A 20,988-nucleotide genomic window follows, 5' to 3' on the forward strand; every position below is an offset into this window, starting at 1 on the left:
TTATATAAGCACCCACAAAATTTGCGAAAGGACAGTTTCAGTACAATTTTCAGTTCAGTAGTCAGTTCAGTCAGTTCCAGTTTCAATTTCTGTTTTGTTTTTCTCCTCTCCGCCGACTTGTATTTTTCCAACGTAGCCTTCCAAAATGATCAATTCTTGTAAAGAAAAATTGTCAATAGTTTAATGATTTTTCTCGTTCTAATTCTATTTCGCAACTTTTTTCACGGAGGAATATGAAACGATATCACAAAAATAAAATAAGAAGTAAACGATCTTTCGAATAAAATTAACGTCAATTTTAATCAAGCCACTGATTCATGCCTTGTGAAACAAATTCGCGATGAAATCCAAAACACCAAAGGCTAAAAACACTACCAGCTGCCATTCAATCCCTCCGTCTCTTGTTCCCCCTTTCCATCACGCGTGGTTAAACCCTCTGGAAATCTTACGTGCCGAAATGTGTCACGCTCTATCTGACGGTCGCATTGATCGTCTCCGTGGCGACATCCGTTTCCTGTTCCCCTATTTCCATACAATGGACACCACGCCAGCGAATATAGATCGTCTGTGCATTTAATGAGACTCTCGCTATCGGGACCCCGAAACGGGGTCGTAAGCCTCATCGACCTTATTTTCCGCGTCAATAATCCAGAAAATACCCGCGCGAAACACCTCGTCGAAAATTATACGCGGCACTTTCCTCCCTTCCACTGTGCGGCAAACACGGAAGCGAAAAAAATTCCCTTTCGCGGATTCGATGCTGGTTCGCTGCGCTCTCTCGTCGGGCAAAGTGGGTTAAACGGGATTCCCGATTTGTTATTTAAAGTTGACGTAATTGCAATCAACGCGCGTGGCCTCGTTGTTCTCGAAAGAAGAAAATGGGAAAAGCGGACCGCTATTTTCCTTCCACTCTCGGGGATTAATTGGGTTAATTAAAGTTCGAAGAAAGTTTCGCGGCTGGTTAAGTGCGGTGTACTTTTCATTCGCGCGTGTGTGCTATGCGTGTGAAGAGACTTTCGGGATAGTCGAAAGTGTCGCGGGATTTTTGGGTCTTTCTTCAAACTGCCGGAAGATACGTTCGAGTTTACGGGGCTAACATTTCGGGAGAAACGTTCGATCGTGATTTCTAATTTATGAAAAAGAAAAAAGAGAATCGAATTCGTTACGAGACCTAGATAAAATGTGTTTTGAAATTTTAATATAGGCATTTTTAGATATATTGCGAAGATTGCGTTGCTAATTAATAATAAATGTAAGCACCGTTGCGTTTATTGATTCGCATAAATTACGACCATGATACGTAACGTATGTTCTAAAAATGAAGTCGGCAACGAATTCAAATTTCTGTTTCACAGCTTTCTTCGTCATATTTTCTTTTTCGGATAATTATAACTGATGTCCTTTTTTAGTATCGTGATAGATAACGTCCCTTTTAATACCAATCTTTAAACGCGAAAAGATACGACGATATTATAATTGATCGAGTTGCAAACGTTCGAGATGAATTTTTAAAATCCGTCAGCTTTCCCGCGCCGGCGGAGCAATTTCGAACGGCGCTGACGCTCGTCCGCCATATTGGCGGGAATTTCAATTAAGTTACGAAATTTTGTACTACCAAGGCTAGATCGATATTCCTCCTATCTTCGTGCACGCCCACCGCATCCTTTACTGTTTTATTTAGAGCGATCGAGTCAGAGTTTATCAGGCATGCAACATTTATGATTACGAGTATATCTCGGCCTTCGACGAAAGAGATTCAATCACGTCGCGTGAACGTTCATTCAATTTTATCGTATGCCTTTATCCGTGAGAACATCGGCCAGCTGGACGCGAAATTACCGCTTTTCCCTTCTTCCAGTAGATTCGCTAATTATTTTCCTCCCCCCGAGTGCCGCAATTACGTTTCCCCACCTTTCCACCCGTGCATACCCGTTTCTGCGAATTTTTCATTCGCCTAACGATCACGTTTATCGAAGTTATGCCGGATAATTTCTGCACTGCAGCTTAATCCCAACCCTCGTTTCGTTTTTTCCCCGGTTTTTTCGAATTACCGCGGCATCGACATTTATTATTACGCGCCAGTGTTCTTGCTACTCCTGTCATCGTAATTGCGAGCACAAAAATGCGGCTTGGTCTGAGATAACGCTCGACATTAACGTTTTGTATATCCTGTTTCATACGGTATCGACGTGTACACGAGAATAGTCGGGTGGTTTCGTGTCGATTTGAAGAAAATATATTTCATCCGGTTAGCTTCGTTAGATCGAGGTTTCTCAACGGTGGTGTATAACTTCCAGGTGGTCCAACATCCAATTCCTTGGACCACGTGAAGATGTTTATGCTACATATTCGAAGAGTTCTTGCTCGAAGTAGCGTAAGTACTAAAACGTAAATTTTTCAAGACGTAGAAAATATAGGATAATTATTGTCGAATTTTTATTTATTTTTATTCAGATACGCGATTAAGGATGGAATAATTGAAATACGTCTCTGAATTTGTCCTTCGAATTTATTTCATTGTATTTTCACTGATTCTATCTTTCACTAATATTTTCTCGTGAAAAAGAAGACATTTTTTGAATCTTGGCGTTTGCGCTACTTCCTACGAGATCTCTTCGTTTGTGCACCGATTTGTGCAAATAAAAATACGGTACAGATACGCGTGTCTTTTATAAATCTTTTATAAATTTCTGGGAGATACGAAGAAAGTAGAAGAGAGCTGTGAGCCGAAAAAGGTTGAGAAACCCTGCGTTAGATTATTATTCCGAATTGCGTCAGTGGCCATTGCATCCCTGACAAACATTGCGCGCACGTTGCACACCCACCATGTGTCTCTTGAAATATCTGCGTTTCCACGCAAACATTGCGCGATGATATGTAAATAAAAATCGTGATTAACATTTGCGTGCCGAAGTGAAAGGTTCAGCTACGCGAATAAACGAATTTCCACCCGGTTCGTTACTCTCTTCCACCATCTATTCCTTTTTCTTCTCTTTCTTTCCTCCTCTTTTTCCGTATATATTATACCAAAAGGAGCGAATTTGCTTACGCCATTTCTCTCGGATAAGCCTCGCGGCAGAGACGCTGCCAGGCACGATATCATGCAATTATGCGAAAAAAATGTTCACTCACCCGTCGTTCCTCCTCGCGTGCGGCTCGCAGGTGAGATTCGATCGCGTCCAGATCGATCTTCGGCATCGCTGTTTCGATATTGTAGACGTCGAAGCCGCCTTCCATGGAAAGAAGACCACATAAGATATCAAGTTACACAAACGTATAATTATCCGTTAACTAACTAGTTATCACGAGTCAAGTCGCAAAAAGAGTAAATAGAAGTTCGTATCTCGCAACCTTTCTCGACACTTGTCACGATTATTTCGCTTTTACTTTTACTTTTACTTCGACGGGTACCCTCGAAATTTATTCACAATCACGATACGCTAATCCATCTCGTATTCCCTCTCGCGATTATACATGGTCGTTGATTCGCGTTAGAAATTTTGCGCGATACGTTCAAAGAGTATGATCGTTTGAACGTATCCGAAAGCAGTGGATTAATGGATATATTAAACCGTGGACAGAACAAATCGAAATTTCTATCTCTCACCTCTCTTTGTCACTTGCTTCACGGTCATTCTCTCCATTTTTTTACGTAATTATAGTCGCAGCTTTCCTAACAGATTTATGACAGAAATATCATTGCTTTTTATACTCCATCTACGATCATAGTTGACACGAACTCGCAAATATCTTATAGCACGTTAAATGTATATAATCAACACTATGAAGATTTCTCGAAATATTACACGGTTTTCCTCTTTGTCACTCTTCGCGATTGCTTTCACTTTGTTTTTTCCGGGTTATCGTGGCGAAAATTCTTCTTCGTTTCGATTCACTACGGGAATATGTCGCGGAGTGATAGTTCGCCGGTGTGCACCGCGAAATTCGAATAATGCACGACAAGTGCACGCGAGAGAATAGTTGGGAAGAAGAAGCGCAAATGCACAGCCATCGTGAAAGGAACGTGTCACATATAATAGATATGTCGAGGTGCTTTTATTGTCCTAGCGATTACGCTAATCGTGCTTCCTGCGCGATACACGTGGAAAACGAGCAGCGAATTTGACCACGATTACGTTCCCTTTTTCCCTTCTTCGTTGCGTAAAAATCCTCCCAGGTTCGCATGTACTTTCATTGTCTTTTGTGCTCCTGCACCGTAAAATTTCACTTCTGTTAAGCAACCGCGAATTAAGCGCAATTGCATATGCGCGGTGCAAGACTCGCTGCTCGCGGAAACGTAAGGCTCTATCCGTGATCTTCGTGATTTTCTCCGGCGTTCAAAGATATATATCCAGATCTCGGTGGATGCGAGGAATTTTAGGAAGTAAACCTTAGACTTGTGACACGTTCAGTTTTATACAAGCTCGACGATCTTTCTGGTTGCAGTGAGAATTCTAATCTCTCCGGCAAAGAATTTATCGCGGTTAAGATAATTATATTTCAGCTCTCGTTCGTATCAGTGTGAGATATAATTATAAAATTAACCTTGCTACATTACGATACGCGAACACGCGTACGTTAGTATACAAGTCTTGGAAGCAAGCTTGGATTAAGCCGAGGAACTTAAAGTGTACTGAGAAACTGGTTCTACGAAGGCATAATAACTTGAAATTCTTCCTGAACTTAGCTTCGAACTTTCTGAACAGCTTAGTGCATCGTGACTGTTGAAAATAAAATACGTTTTAACGTATATACAAAAATCAATCTCTTAAATAAAATAGAAATAGACATGCCTCTGAACTATGCGACGAAGAGAGGTTCCAGGAACGCGTGCAGTGTTTACGAGAATTACGGGACTAGGACGAGCTGCAATTGCATACCCTTTTTCATCATTCTAGTTTTGTCTCTCCATGCGTACAGTTAGAATACAGAAGATATAGCTTCCTAGGAATAGAATAAAGATAATTATAAAGAAAGATAGTTATTTCCTTTTACCTATAATCCCACTAGTGACAATGTCTAGTTTCACATACAAACATATTTCTGGAAATGACTGTATGAGAGGAATCTTTATTTGGATAGCGTCACCCTGCATCGAGATCTATCTTTGCTTCGAGGAACCATCCTTCTAGGGCCTATAAAAACTTAGCTGAAGAGTTCGACGAGACACTTTTTGATAGTTCACCATCTGCACCACGCATCATAGACGACTTCGAGCTTCCGTATATTCTATACCACCAAGAAATATAAAATATAATCAGAATCAAAAGTTCGTTTTGACTTATTAATCCGATCTTTACCACAGCTGTGTAATTGCCATAAGGAAACTGCTTAACGTATCACTTAACGTAAATACCCTTTTGCGAAAGTTCTTCTAATAATAATCGTTAACCCCTGACAGCGTTATATCAGCGGCATAAAGGAACCGCACCCACAAACGCAATCCGAAAATTCCACATGGAATAATACTCGTCCGCATAAAGAAAAAGGACCAAGAAATCTTCCCTATCTCATTCGTGTCTCGCAAACGCATTACGCACACTTCACAACGGATATACCTGGCCCATTGTCCGCGTCGGCCCTCCTCTTGTCCGGACGCCTCTGCGAGTTCACCGTTCTCAACTGCTGCAGCTGTTGCTGTTGCTGCTGCTGCTGCTGTTGCCTGCGTTTCGCCTGATTCCTCGCCATTTTCTCCTTCTTCCTGGTGTCGGCGCTCGATGCCTCCGGGAGATCGCGGTCCAGCAGCTTGTTCGTGTCCTCGATGGCGTCCTTCATCATGTTGTTCATGGCGGCTGAGGATCGCGAGGACGCGTGGACATGGTCCAGGGCCTCCATGGCGACCACGTCCGGCACCGGTTGCACGTACTTCTCGAGATCGACCCCGATATCACGGCCGATGCTCGAGAGCAGATCGATCTCCTCGAGCTTCGTGTACGTGGGCTGTTCCTCCGGGTAACTGTCGGTGTCGGTGTTGCTCTCTGAGTCGTCGTCGGCGGAGCCGGTCGACGTGACCGTCTGACGGTTGCCTATTTTGGAACGGGCCTGGTGAGGCAACTCCTTTGCCTCGCGTATCAGGTCGATGTGCTCCACCACGATATCCTCTGCCTGAAAGAAGATAATGCTCGTTAGCCGCTTCCTTTCGCTGCTTCCAAGCAGTGACTCTTGCGAGTGGATTTTGGTACTATCGTGGTCTGTGGTTTGAGGGTTTGGCTTTCCGGATCTTTCGCGCACGATTGGTGGGACCTGGTCTGTGAGAACTGTTCGTACCTACGTCTGTATTTACGTCTATATTTACGTCTATATTTGTATATATGTTTCAGATTGGAACCAGTGCCATAGGCTACGCGGGGGAACTGTTAGACGCAGGATCAGAGCGAAGGAAACAGTTTAGCTGCGCGCGTGTCGAATAGTCGCGATGATTTGGACGTTTCGTTCGATACAGTTAGCAAAGTCTGCGAGGTTTGTTATTTCGAGTAGAGAAGAGTCGAGGGAAGAAGAAACATTACGCGTGGAAGCTGTTGCAATTTTGCGAACTCGTAAAGCACTTTATCGTTTTACGACTCTTTGGACTTGATAGAAACCACTTGAAATTCCACTTGAGACTCCGAGTCCATCCTGCAGCTCGTCACGATCGTCGAATTCGTTGTTACTTGGAGTATTCGTGACACGTTGACACGGTTTCAAGAGGGCAGCTTGATTCACACCATCGCTAATTGGTATTTAGTTACTATGTGGAAGCCGGCTCGTCCGAAAGTTTCCGGAAATTTCTGATTAACGCAGAAGTGCAGCTACACGTCGCCGGCCGGCCGAGTTACGCTGTTTTAAAACGTGGAACGTAGCGTGAACTCTGCTGAATACATTAATGTGTTCTGCATTCGTGTGCGTCCAGTGTTGCAGTCATTAGTCTTCCACATGCGCGGCCAGAAGTGTGACACGGACGATGTAAAGTGAATTCTCGTTAATCTCGATTGCTCGTGCTTCATCGTGACAGAAATCGTTTGCACCATGGTCGCTTTTCGATCCTCGTACCTTTTGAAAAATCGCAGCAATTAGGCATTTCTTCCTCCTTTTTTCCTTTCCGATCCCCACTGTCCACAGATTACACGTTGGCTAGTAATCTAGATACCGTTCGTGTGATGTTCGCAGCTTTTTAAGATCCGATGCAAAGTGTATATTAATAGATATAGTGATTAAATGACCTAAGCAGCGTCATCTTGACGACGATGACATTGGTAGCAAAATGTTTATTAATACTGCAAACTGATAAACTGTTGGGACCATGGATGTCTATGCGAATGTGCATTTCTGAAGAAAATTGATAATAAAATAGGATTTCTGGATATATTTAGATGGATTTATGAGAGAAAGTTCAAGTGTATGCAAAGTACGTTGTATACTTTATAATCGCCTTATACTCTATAAACCTGGTATTATTCATCTAACAAGATTATCAAGGGTAAGAGTTATTAAACGGCATTCGACAAACTTAATAGTAGCAATTGAAAATTTCGAAGAAGGAATTATGCAGGAAATATGAGTCGTTGAAATATGAATCAGCGGATGTTAGGAATACAGATGTCGGGACGCCGACAGAAATTTAAATACGTCTCCATCGCGTCATACGATATCGAATTAATTTCCACCAACAAATTGTTGATGTGAAAATGTGCTTACAGTTTAGCTAGATCTATCAACTACGAGCTATCGAAAAGCATACTAAATCTATTCTCGAGTGCGTTATTACGTTTCATCTAGAAAAATTGAACTTCGAGTTGCACGTTGGTCGAGCGTTCTTTACTCCTGGTTATTTTCCAACACCCGGTATAATAAGCCTCAGGAACTTCGCTTCCATCACTAAGGTAGATGAAGAAGATTATCGCGTAGCAAAGTATGCACATGCACGTATGATAAAAACGTCGGAACCTACCTCACCGACCTCGCTGGTCTTCCCAGAGTCCGATATTTCCTCGATCTCCGGAAACTGAAGGATCTCCTTCACGCTGGTCGTCAGCTCGACGATCTCGACCTCGACCGGGATCTCCCGTTCCTGTTTCTCTTCCAAGACCGCCTCGGACAATTCCGTGGTGTTCTCGGCGACCGTGTCAGCTAGTGCTTCCTCCGGCTCTAGAACTGTCAGATGCGTCTCTGCCTCGACCACACCGTTCACGATATCCGATTTCGGCGTTAAGATCTTTTCCTCCGTTCTCGAGTCTTCAACGCTTTTCACGTAGTTTATACATTTCTCCGATGGCGGCACCACCGACTCGTACAAAGATGTTACAGTCTGGAAACAGAGTCGATTCGCGACGTTCAGTCTACTCGGGCCTTGGCGGCTGTTTAATGGAGAGGCCTGAACCGCAGCGAGGCTCTCTCGAGCTGATCGTTGGATTCCATGCTCGCGTGTTCAAAGAAGGCTCGTGTATTGTCGAGCTGGCGCCACTGATCGCTTGCTTTTTTATTTTTTCTCTCTCCTTATCGAACGGAATGGCTGAACGCGCCCGTCTTGGTCTGCTTTTCAGCAGGGATCGGACTAATTTAGGTATAGCGGGAAAAAATTCGAGGCACGGCGAGTTTATAAATAGGCTCGAAACCGGGAACGACAGGAATTAGAACATAATTAAGCATTCCTCTGTTCGCATGTATTTTCGGATGTATTTTCGACCAGCCGGGACAAAAGCGGCGCTTGAATGGAAGCTGTAGGTCTAAACTTAGAAAGCGCGATGTCGGTTAATCATTATTAGCCGCGAGTGTTGTTTTTCAATTTCGGATTCCTCGTATTCGAGCCTGGCTAGGTGGTTATTTCTCGAATTGTTATTCACCGTTCTGCCCATTCGCTATTTTAAAGACTCTTACTTCATCGTGTGTTCGTCCAAGTACAACGAGACTCCGTATGTTTGAATTCCGTTTATTGCGGCGAAATTTTAGACCGTGCCCTATTAATCGAACTTCCGCCGATCGAATGGATTTATTTGAACGAGAAATCATGAAAAGAGCGGAGATTCGGTTAATTTCTATTATACAAACTGTTCGTTAAATGGAAATCCACGGTAAATATTTCCACGAAGCGTATTCTCGCGATTAAACAAACGGATTCCTGATTAAAGTACGCTTAAAAAGCAAGTTTCCTTTGTCGCTCTTCAGTAGCAAAAACCAACTTCATAATTCTCTTAGCGTTCAATTTCCCTCGCTAATTATGCTCGTTTTCACCGTTCCTTAATGAATCCAACTGGGAGATTTCAGATTTCCACGGTCTGTGTTACACAGCTATCAAAATCGAGGTTTCCAGATGTAAGCCATGTTCTCTTGGAAGAAATATCTCTACATTTTGCAAGCACTGCGGGCAGCTTCGTCAGCAGTGGAATAACGCGTTACCAACACCCTGCAAACATACATAGTTTATACCAGGAAGCCTCAATTTCGACAGCCATAGATCTAATTCGGATCCAAAGCAGAGGACGACATGCACCATATCAAAACTTTGCCTGTTACGTTTCCTTCTACCTTTTTCTCTCTAAGCCAACTTTACGATCTTCTCCAGCGACCAGCCTTCCCTTAACCAACACACATATCCTTGATAACCAAAAGAACGAAGGGAAAAGTATAAGCGAAATCCACACTGTCATAAACGTTATCCGTGCTATTCACCTGTATATTGAACTTAGGCTTCTCGTAAAAGATCTTCCTCTCGTTTCTCTGGCCACACAGGTGATTGATGCTGTCCTCGACGTTGTTGTTGTACTCGTTGTCGTTCTCGGCCGGTCTGGTGTCGATGTCGTTCAGCCTGGGGTAATCCGGGCAGCTCTCGTGTTCGTCCTCCGTCAGATCTGTGTCCGACAGAAGAGAAGGCGCCAGGTGTTGAAAGCCAGGATAGTTAGGGTTGACGATACCGCGACAACCTGCGGGCAGATTTCCTTCCTCGGACCAGTCGGACCACTCGGACGGTGTCAACTCGTGGGACGAGTCTTCGTGAGAGGAGTTACGCCCTGTGGAATTTCATGCTCGTTGCACATTGCCGGAATACTGAATAATCGTAGCGAGCCACTGACTCATCGCAGCTGACCAGACGCAGGGCACAGGGGATTTGATCGAATCGTTTCGTTAAATTACGTGTCGGTTTTCAACTCTCCGCATAAGCCGAGCCTAGACTCTGATGACCGCTGCTGTCTGCCACGGGCTAACCGTACGCTTTCTTTCTCCTCTTTTCCTTTAATTTCTCTCGTCTATCTAGAGAACCGGGATTAGCCGGGGGATTGCACGAGTGGATTGGATCGGAAAGACGAATTTAAGAGATCAATTTTAGAGAGGTTTCGAGGAATCTGGTCCTAACTCGAGATGTCAACCTCGATTAGCTAGATGTTGGCGATTGGGGATTATTTTGACAGTGATTGCTTCAAATTGGATTTTGCTGAGTTTAAAACGGGAAATTGGAAATTGATTAACGCTGGGTTAAGGATAATATCGAGCACGCGATGATTTAGGTATGTACACTAATCCTACCATGACTCAAATTACTATTTCTTAACTTTTCATTTAAAATTCCATATTCAGTGGTAGAACTTTGGTCACCAGACTGTATAATTTTTCTTTTAATATACGTATAATTAATTTTCGATATTTTCTCTTATTCCATTTTTTTTTTTTTAAAGATTCTTCTTCTGTTCTTTTTTCATCTATCCATCATGTGACCAGTCGTGGTAGGTTCAGTGATAAATTTGGAAGCTTGTTGGAAATTGATATCGAAGGTTAGTCAGTGAATCGGAGAACGTTGAACTCAGATTTTAGTAGATTTATTAAAGTTAGAATTGGTCGAAATTAATTAGAGAAGAATATTGGGAGTACGATGACATGGTGACTTCGGAAAATAAATTTTAGAAGTGGTTTGAAGCAAAAGTTCAAGAATATCCGAAAAATTAAATTCGTAATACGATTTAATGAATCGAAAGTATACATTTTTAAAGTTGGAGAATCGAAGGATATTCTAGTTCAGTCACCTCGTTAAAAGATTCGGTAAAAAGGCTATTAAATTTCAGGATATCTTTGGGAGAAGTATTCCGATTTTGGATTGAATAAAATTAAAGGTTAATTCGTTAAATCGAAGTACTATTTTGACCTTCAGCTAGTTTTTATAATCACTGTTTTAATTTTTTGAAAGTTACGTAAAGTAATGTACGAGGAAAGCTGAATGACTAGCTTTTGTTGGTTTTCGTGTTTCCGAGTAAAAGAACGATTTCCCTTCCGATGAAACACGAATTACGTATCATCCTGTATACGTCAAGGTCTTCTGCATCATTAAGCCATAAAAATTATGGTTAATGTCAAGGTCGAAGTTACTCTTAGGCAGCTTGGGGGACCAGTCTGAAATACCGAAGTTCGTGACTTTTACGGGAACAAGATGCACGATCACTTTGCAATTTATTCCTTACTGATTTACGAAACTTAATAGACTCGCACTATTTCGATCAAATGCATGACATTAACTGAAAATAACGTTAACTCGTCGACTGAGAACTTTCCGTTCTATAATAGAAGTTTCTTTCTTTAAACGTGCTAGAAGTTTGCTAAATATTCTACGGTAATGTTTTCCAATAGCCTATTTATAAATTTCAGTTATATGCAATAAAGCTCAGAACTTTGAAGTTATAATTAAAACGTATGATAAATTGAAATATCAGAAACAAACGAAGAGCTAACCAAATTTCGTATGGCTCCTCATCGTTCGAGTTTCGAGTCTGCACACACGTTTCAGCTTGCAAAAGCACTAGAGAGACTGATCCCAGCTAGTTAATTCGAGCTTACGACTTCTTCGATGAAAACCACATAATTTTTGGGCGTAACAATTTTTCATACTGAATCATTGTCCCTAGGTTGATCCTCGAGGTCCGACGATGAACTCTACCTCGCATTTTGCGGGAACAACTCTTCCCATAGATTTGCAACAATTTCGGAGAAACCTACTCTTTAATTCAAAAAGTCATGCAAACAGGACGAAAACCGTAGAAAACAAACCAAACTCATCAAACAAGCCATGTGTCACATTCTCCAATAAAAATAGTCTCCATGCTGGAAAAAATTCGTCGATACATCGAATACTATGGCTCACCGGGGACCAATACCACCAGATTTACTAGGAACGTGTACAACTCGTTAACCATAGGATTCCAAATTCCGCGAATCAAGTTCTCCAAACGAATTAATACAAACACAGGTAAAAACTATACAAAGGAAATACTTTCATTTTTAATTTCCCAAATTTAAAGCGTTGGCTGCAACAGAGATGCCTGAATTAACCAAAGTGTCAAAGTTAAATGCACAGTCGTACACGCAAGAATTGAGAGTACTCTTAAAATTACGATAATCATACAAAATACTAAATGCATGATAAAGCGTTCAAACGATCTCGTTTCTCAATCAGGAAAACACTACCGCTCAAAGGTATCTAGACATTTATTCATTTCCAAGGAAACACAACTTTCTCCGAACTGATAATACTACTACATTCGTTACACCAACGATCTATCTATTTAATCACAGAATCATCAACGAAATTATTAATTCAAATTTCCAGCCACGAACTTCTCTACGAACTCCCGAAACTGTCCATATACCCGAGACCAATGGCGTATACCAACATGCATATAACGTACCATGCCGAGATAAGCGATCGGTAAATAAGACAGAGGATTCTGGCAATCGGCGCGTTAATTCGATCAAGATCTCCAAAGCCCGCGAACACCTGTTCGCAGAATCAATGAAACCAATTCGCGTAGATAAAGCCGTTACCTTCGTAGTCAGCCAAACTCTCGACAGAGCTGTTCCTGCGGATCCTGGGCACCGTGAGGTTGTTGTTCAGGTTGCCGGTCTCGATGTTCGAGCTATCGATCTGCACGCTCTCGCGGGTAATGGCGAGCGAGGACCACGTGGTGGTGTCCTCGGCGACGCGAAAATCCTGCGCGACCTCCGCGGCGTAATCGGCGGCTGTCTGGTTCCTGGCGACCGGGTCGTTGGTCGGCGACGAGTTCTCGTTGCGATTCCCGATCTCCTCGGTGATCGGCTGGCTCTGGTCGCTCCTACGTAACTGACTGCGAGCGAGACAGAGAAATGAGTCCAAGTGGATCGATACGTTCCGTTAGCCGCGGCCCGTACGATCTATGACGATGCAAATATAGCCAGCACACCTACGTAAGACGTCTGCGAGGTGGCACGAGCTACTCTCCTCACCCACACGTCAGGAGTACCCTTTCATACGGCCGTCTTTAACTTCGCGATCACGAGGGACTGATTCAGCCTTGCCGCGGAATATTGATCCTTTGGATCATGAACGCGAGCTTTTCGTCGTTCTTCCCTTTCAGCCGAGCTTCTCGAGGTAAATATTTTCTTCGTTAGCTGCTACCGGTTAGGTCTCTCGTATTTCCATTCATCGAGGGAAGGAAATTTTCGGCTGTTCGTATGTCTGGATACGGGAATCCGGATTAGATAATGGCTGGAGAAAGTATCGCGTTTGAACGTACGATCGCGTTAGAAATTTTTAACGAGTGCGATGTGCTCGTTGGATTTGTAATTTTGAAAATGATAAATATGGAATTGGCGAGATTCTGTATTGGATGCGGAGGTATTTACCTGTTCATGAAAGTCAGGAAAGTACGCGAACGTATATAAGAAATGAATAGAATGTCGATATTATAGTTCATTTTTAATATATGATATTCTCAAGATGAAGTACCGACATAAATTGGCAAGGGAATTTCGCGAGTCTAAATCCAACGCGTGTATTTTATTGGGAAAAAATTTTTGGGGTACGAGATAAAATTGCAACTATGATGAAATTTTATTCCACCGTGGATTTTTATCGACGAGGAATATTAAAGTGATACGATAAAGTCTGAAACGTGACACGTAAATGCCTAAAGTATATGAGCGTATATAATCGAATTTTATTTTTCATTTTTAAATTGCACGGATATTTAAAATGGTAATAAAGTTATATTTCCTAGACAGATGTACGTATTTCCCTTTTCACATTGGGAATATCGTCGGTACGAAATGCTCTGTTTCTTTTTTCAAGGGGAAATGAATATTTGAGAAGCACTCTGAAATCGTAATGAAATATCGGTGACCAAGACCGCTGTACCCAGCTTTCTCATTAAATCGAAGTATGAAATATTTTACGTAATTATAAAACGTGAATAATTGCGAGCCTCGTTCGGATTTTTCAGAAATATCAAATTGTCGAGAGATCCCTTAAATTACGAGCTTTAATTGAAGGTAACCCTCGTTAAATGTACTTTCATCCTCCTTGTGCAAGGATACAGAGGTGCCCGAACGTTGATATTAAATCCACGTGGACTGTCGATGGCTATAATCAAAGATTCAATTAGAAACAATCTTCGAATAATTATGTTCCACTCGAATTTCGAAACGAAAAGCTGTACGAAGAAAATATTTACACCCTCGAGTAAATATAAACGAGTTAAAAAATTAAATTTCTCGATCTCGATCTTATCTTTCAACATTCTAAAATTAATCAACCGTTTTACAGCTTGTACCTTACTTTACGAAAGAAAACGTCACCGATTTCTATGAAAGAGGGCAGTACACTGATGGAAAAAAAAGAAAAAAAAATATAGAGAAGAGTACATACACGTATCTATACAGTTAAATTACAGTACCAGTGCAAAAGAACGAATTGTCTCTACGAGATCAAACAGCAGGCGTCGTTAAACTGGATTTGGAACGTCAAGCAACGCAGAACATCTCTCAAGCTCGCTTTCGTCGAGATCGACGATCGACCGAGATAAATCGATGGTGCGTTAATGTGCAGTTTCATCGCCATGGGACCATCAAGACACTGAGAAATGTGTGTGATTGGTTGTTTCATTGTCAAAAACGCAAAGAAAACGTCTCCAGAATCGGTTCGTGTCGCGTGTGTCGTGGGAAATGAAATTCTCGCATGATCTCGTGCATTCGGCTGCGTCCTTCTCGAGTATCGAGAGGAGTAGTGTAGATCTATGCGAAGCGATCTGTATCTAGTGAAAGTAACACACCACACTAAGAAAAAATGGAAAGAAAGAAAGAAAGAAAGAAATAAAAGGGAAAATAAAAGGAGAGAAAAGTAAAATGGCTAATAATTTCGTGTAATCGCTCGCTAAGGGGTAGTACGATCGTGAAAGTCAGAGGAAAGAATATCGAAAATGAAGGAAGGAATAAGAAAGAAGACGTATACTGAGAAAAATCTGTATTCGCTAACAAGACACGTGTAACGACTTGAAAAAACTCGTGTCTCGAGGAGCAAGGGTGGCAAAAGTTCATGCGACACAATCACTTGTTGCGGTCTGTATGCGTACGTTTGTATGCCGTGTGTGTACACTGGTGTGTGCGTGTGTAGGTGTAAATGTTTGTGCGCGTTTGTTTGATGCGTTCGGCAAGAGAGGGGTAAATATTTACAAATGAGAAACATCGATAAATCAAAATCTAGACGAGGTTAATTCCTCTTAGCTTCGTTCCGCTTTTTGTTCAACACCATAAGAAGCACGAATAATTGGAATGCGTGAATAAAACGGAGAAAGAAAAGAGAAATAATAAAAATGATTACGAACGTATATATATATATACGGTAAACTGTATCAAAAGGGGACCGTTTAGAGTCAACACTAACCTTATGGTTTTTCCTTTTCAGTTAAATGCCTTGGCATTGCTAATAATAAGGTACGGAATAAATATTCTACAATTTACACTAATTTAAGTAACATTTAAAGCTACTCGTTTCTAGATCTCAGTGAAAGCTACGCGTTTAAACTGTGAGCTAATCGCTAATTCTACGGAGAACGATTAAAAGGTATTCTAATTAATCGTGACAAAGAAAGAAAGCTACTTTAAACGAATCGTGAAAATAAATATAGCGCTAAGGTTCTTGCGGTGATGCTACTCGAGTAAATTTTCTAACGTTTCACTCCACTTTCACAGTTGCATCTGTTTGAAGAAGAAAAAGAAAAGGGGATAAAGAAACGAAGAGAAGGAAGAAAAAGAAGAAGAAAAAGCAAAACGATAAATTCCACGGTAAATTTCACAACGACATAATTAAACGACACAAACGACCACGTCAAATCAAGCGCAACACCATCAGGTACATACATCCAACTCGAACGTAATATCGAACACCCCTTGAACGAAACTTTCCACTTGCTTTTCGAACGAAAGCGGAAGTAGACGAAAAAAGTAGACAAAAGAAAAAGAAGAAGAAAAAATCTGTGAAATTTGATCGATCCAGACGGAACATAGAAGGAAAACAAAGAGGGAACACGAATCACGAGCTAGCCTGCGGGAAAGAAAGGTCACGAGGAAGCCACGTCATTCGCTTAGAGACTTGCAATTAGAAGAAACGAAAGAAAACTGTTTCCCCCGACACAAAACACTGACTCGGTCCGCGCGAACCACCCTCTTCTTACCCCGTTCTCGTAAAAAAGCTCGAGGGTGCACGAAAACGGCCAGACGACCACGACCACGATCACGACCACGACGAGAAGAAAATCGTGTGACTAGGGAAGAGGAAGACGGACCCACAGACATCGACCGGGTCGTCACGAGGAATCGCGGTTGCACTTACTTGTTGTTCAGTCCAGCAGGATGCAGGGGTACCGAGACGACAGCCTCCCTGAGCCGCATATCGGATCCTCGTCTGAAAACACAGTTCGAACAGGGGCTGGTTCAAGAGGCTCTTTCCGCTCGCACTCGCTGGAACACGCACACGTAACACACACGCACGCGAGCCGCGTGGCCGCGGTGCTCATTGATTCCGCGGGATCATTTTCGCTCGGTAGCTTTGGTGCCGTGGTAAAGAAGAAAAGAAAAGACGGAACGCGTGGTACAATCGATCGTAAAGCGGCCAACGACGCTACTCTTCGCTCTCTACCTGGCCGAGAACGTCCAAGGAAAAAGGGAATGGGACTCACCGACCGCCATGTTGAAGCCGTGCGCAAGGGTGCTCGCGTTTCCCGTGGTTTATCGACTCGCAACCAACACCCTCGTTTCGCTCTCCTTTCGCTCTCCTACCTCTCTCGCCCTCGTTCTATCATCCTCTCTCTTTCGCTTCGTCCATCCCTACCTTCCTCCACTCGCTCCTTCTTTCTCCCTCTGCCCTCACTCGCTCTCTATTTATCTCTCTCTGCGCAATGTGTGCTTCAGACGATCCTTCGTCGTTTCGTTTTTACCCTTTTGCATCCGGGTTTTTCGATCGGTCCAAGGTTGCTATTTTCGAGGGAGGCCTCGCCGGGGCAGAATCTGGGCTGCGTTTCGAATAAACCTCTCGGTTTTCACACCGATGTTTTCCCAAGGTTTGGCAGGCGCGATGGCAAGATGTTTAATCGATCGCTGCGTGTTGCTTCCACCCCGCTTTCCGGCTCGGGCATGCATTTTCGCGGGTTTTTTGAGATTACCAACCGACTCGAACTGCTTTTCACAATGGCTTCCACGATGCTCTCGTATTGTTCGAGGAAATTCAACCAGAATATTCTTCCTACGTTATTTTCTTTGCAATTTTAACGATTTTGACAGTGGTATCGGTCGAAATATGTTATTCTTTTTGGTGTTCTGGTATTTTATGCTACCAAATACCAGGAGGCTAACAATATTTGCACCATTTGCAAAACAAATTAACAAACAAAGCAGTACCTTACGTAATATTTTCCATCATCGTCATCAAAATATTTCCTAAAATAAACATGTTTGCTTGCTTCAACGAATATTCTATATTTGGCGGTAATAGCCAAGTTTTACCGTAAACCTATGAATTCTACCGCAAATAGATCAGATGTCGCTGTATACAACAATTACAGTAACTATCAACCAATACCATCTCTAGAGAATACGTAGCAATTTACCTAATTTACGACAGCATTGACAGCAATTATCGGAATATATTTCTGTACCTTAACTAGAAGAAAATCGAAGAAACAAGGAAATCGTCAGTATGGCGAACCTCAACTTTAAACAGTTTCAAAACGTATATCATTATAAAGGAGTAACACTTTCATTTTGTTTCTTTATTTTAAACAAATCCTTTCTTCGCTGTCTTCGCAATATTTCTCCACGGTGCATTGACCCTGTCGATTTATCCGCTGATACGTTTAGTCTTAACCGCCTTAACTTTAGTTTTGCTTTTCGCAGCTCTTATCTCGTCGTTTGCAAAATTTACGGCCGACAGTTCGTTGAAAAAGTGCTATGAAACGCAACGTTCCTCCTTTCGATTGCTCCCTCGAGATTGAAACCAGCAGTGGATTACCTTGTGTATCTGTTTTACTCGTCTTGTACTTCGCCTCCGTTATTTGACGCCTACTTATTTCCTACGGCTTCTGTTTTCTCATCCGTTTACCTCGATTTTCAAAGTATACCGTGGAAGTACTTTAACGAAACGGCTCGCCGAGAATTTCTTGATCTGCGTTCGTTCGAGTCTGGTGCGAAGCAACCTACTCCAGAAATTAAAATGGATTCGTGTCTATTTCAAAGCTGAAGAGGGTTGTCACACCATCGTCTCCACGCTTCCTGCACAGTATCGTCGAATTTAATTAAAGAAGGAAAAACAGGGTGGAAAAAAGCTGTTGGAATTGTAGATTTAGAGCAATTTGTAGATTACAAATTTGATAGCTCGTTAATGACGAGAATAGCCAACAGACGTTTAACGAAGCTTATAGCTGTAGAGATTTATAAAGGTAACCCAAGATTATATTATAACCACATCTTTTGGCGAGATTAATAAACGATTAGGAGCATTAGATGGAGCAATACCATTTGGACGAGTGAAATCTATTATTAAAACGACAGTTAACGTCTGAGTGAGATTTAGAAGGGATGTACTTTGACGTGACAGGAGATTCGATTTTCCAGACTTTTTCATCAATTATGTACAAGACGGGAACAGTAATTTATCGACGTGAAATTGGCAAGATGAGCTTCGTGAAACTTTTTCTCGACAAAAGTTCGAGAAAAGTTAGTCTCGTACATTTTTTGGAATACAGGACTTTTCCCACGTACAAGCTGCTTTGATACTCGATTTTTCGCAGTATGTCGCAGATATTTATATCGTTTATTCTACATCGTCTAGATATCGTATGAAAAATAAATTTAGCCACGCTCGCTGATAAAAATTTGCATATCACGTTTATTCCGAACGCACGTCGCAGGGCAATTTTCCTTAACTGCTTCATCGATACTTGAATTTTTATGAAATATCGTTTCGATGCGACTCAACGTGATGCAATCGAATGCATTATTCTGACCTATTTGTCATCGCAAGAAATATGGCGGATAACGATGGCACCAGAAACAGAACCTCGAGGAAAATTAAGGTTGGCGCTGAGTGCCAAAGGTCGCTGACAACATAATTCTCATCGTAGTTACATCTACAATTGACCATTTACTCGATCGTTATCGATTGACCTAATAAGATTTTATTCTGCGAAGCATCGTGAATAATACTCTATACAGGAAATGCTCTTAGTCACTCCTACACGGATACTCTCTCCTCCAAAACAGAATATTTATTCTCTAACGACTATTTGAACGTTCGCAAAGTGTTTCCAAGGCTATCTCTCTCATCGATATCAAAGAAAGAAAACAAACGGAATACCTATTTCCCTACTTCACGAGATAAAACTCGAAAAACAGTTCTCCTTTCGCGATATCCAACAGAATTCGCACTTTCGAGGCTTCAAAGGACTAATCCTAACGACTCTAGAAAAAGGAAGAGGAAAAACAGAATCTCGTTTCACTACCCACGCATTTTCTCGCAAAACGAAAACCCATTATGCCTCCGCGACAGCAGCTAATGTCCCATTTCTCTCTACTTCGTACTCCCCATTCAGGTGAATAAAAATCGTTCGCAGGTTGGATGCACAAAGCCGGTAAGCGTTCTCTTTGATGCCGGCGCGGGTGTCATAGGCGTCGTTGGCGAATGAAATTCTTTCATTATCATTGGAACAGGCGAAAATGAGGAAAAAGAGAGCTTGCGAGGTGGAGAACGGGGGTTTCATAGCCGTGACACCCGACTGTTTTCCCGAGCAAGGGGAGAGATTCCTGCTCCCTCCTTTTTCCCTCGATGCTCTCCATCCTGTTCTCTTCTGCGACCCCTCGCATGTCTTCGTCTCAGTTGCGTGCTGTACACCATAGACAGAGCCACGCATCGATCGACCAGCGAGTCCTTTCTACCCTTCCTGGTAGCGAGCTCCGCTTAAGGCCGCGTGCATATCGTGGTTCCGAGTTTAGAGAAGTATCGATACAGCGGATGGAATTATCGATAGGCACGCGAGAAACGCCGTGGAAGGTGAACCGCAAATTTGTTAAACGATAATGAAACAAAGTAGCAGAAGGTTGGCTATGAAAGGGTGATGGACGCAGGCCTTGAAGGGTGAGATTCTTGAGTCCTGGCTGCTGCTGGTCTTTGCTTATCGATGAGAGAGAAAAGCGACAGTGTTTATCGCAGAGCATTTGTATTCCTTCTCTTTGTCGTAATAACGTTGATCGATGGACGAAGAAAAGAGTTGGAAGAACCAGGATAATTTCTGCGAATGAAAATTCACTTTTCGTTAAAGGTTTCTACACTGTGGAGTGTGAAGATAGATTAAACAATGATTTCTGGAATCTTCGTTCTTCCTCCTCTTTGTGTTATCATCAAGGAAGAAAAATGAAGTCGAATGATCGAAAGTCGATCTGACGTAGGGAATGAATAAAAATTATTCTTTTGTGACAAGTTTGATAAAGCTGGAGTGCGAAGATAGGTTAAACGCTGACTTCTGAAACGTTGATCCCTTCTATTCTTTATGATATTATCTTGGAGGGAGGAAAACGAAGTTGAAAGATTAAAAGTCGATTCGTCGGAGTCCTCATCTTCTACAAATGGAGATTCGATTTTTCCACAGGAATTTCTTTGGTATGATAAACAAGCGTTTGCCCAGATTGACTGTAAGAATGCGGAGATTTGTAGAAATGATTTGGAAAGAG

At 42.2% G+C, this 20,988-nt stretch overlaps 1 protein-coding gene across 3 annotated transcripts in view; it reads right to left on the minus strand.

Annotated features, from left to right (window-relative positions):
- Window positions 1–20,988, minus strand: part of Schip1 (Schwannomin interacting protein 1) — a 42,373-nt gene that overhangs the window by 18,840 nt on the left and 2,545 nt on the right. For 2 of the 3 annotated variants that reach the window (XM_017902159.1, XM_017902156.1), the window contains exons 2-7: window positions 16,601–16,672; window positions 12,781–13,079; window positions 9,646–9,983; window positions 7,928–8,284; window positions 5,559–6,105; window positions 3,133–3,230 (exon numbers count right to left, since the gene is read on the minus strand). In XM_017902159.1, coding sequence (XP_017757648.1) covers window positions 3,133–3,230; window positions 5,559–6,105; window positions 7,928–8,284; window positions 9,646–9,983; window positions 12,781–13,079; window positions 16,601–16,659 — 1,698 coding nt within the window. In that variant the 5' untranslated portion in view covers window positions 16,660–16,672. Of the gene's footprint in view, window positions 1–3,132; window positions 3,231–5,558; window positions 6,106–7,927; window positions 8,285–9,645; window positions 9,984–12,780; window positions 13,080–16,600; window positions 16,673–16,946; window positions 17,558–20,988 lie in introns of those variants that run through there. The other variant, XM_017902158.1, reaches the window with a different exon arrangement.

Source organism: Eufriesea mexicana, unplaced genomic scaffold, assembly GCF_001483705.2.
Source record: "Eufriesea mexicana isolate 0111107269 unplaced genomic scaffold, ASM148370v2 scaffold1791, whole genome shotgun sequence".
Taxonomy (NCBI): Eukaryota; Metazoa; Arthropoda; class Insecta; order Hymenoptera; family Apidae; genus Eufriesea; species Eufriesea mexicana.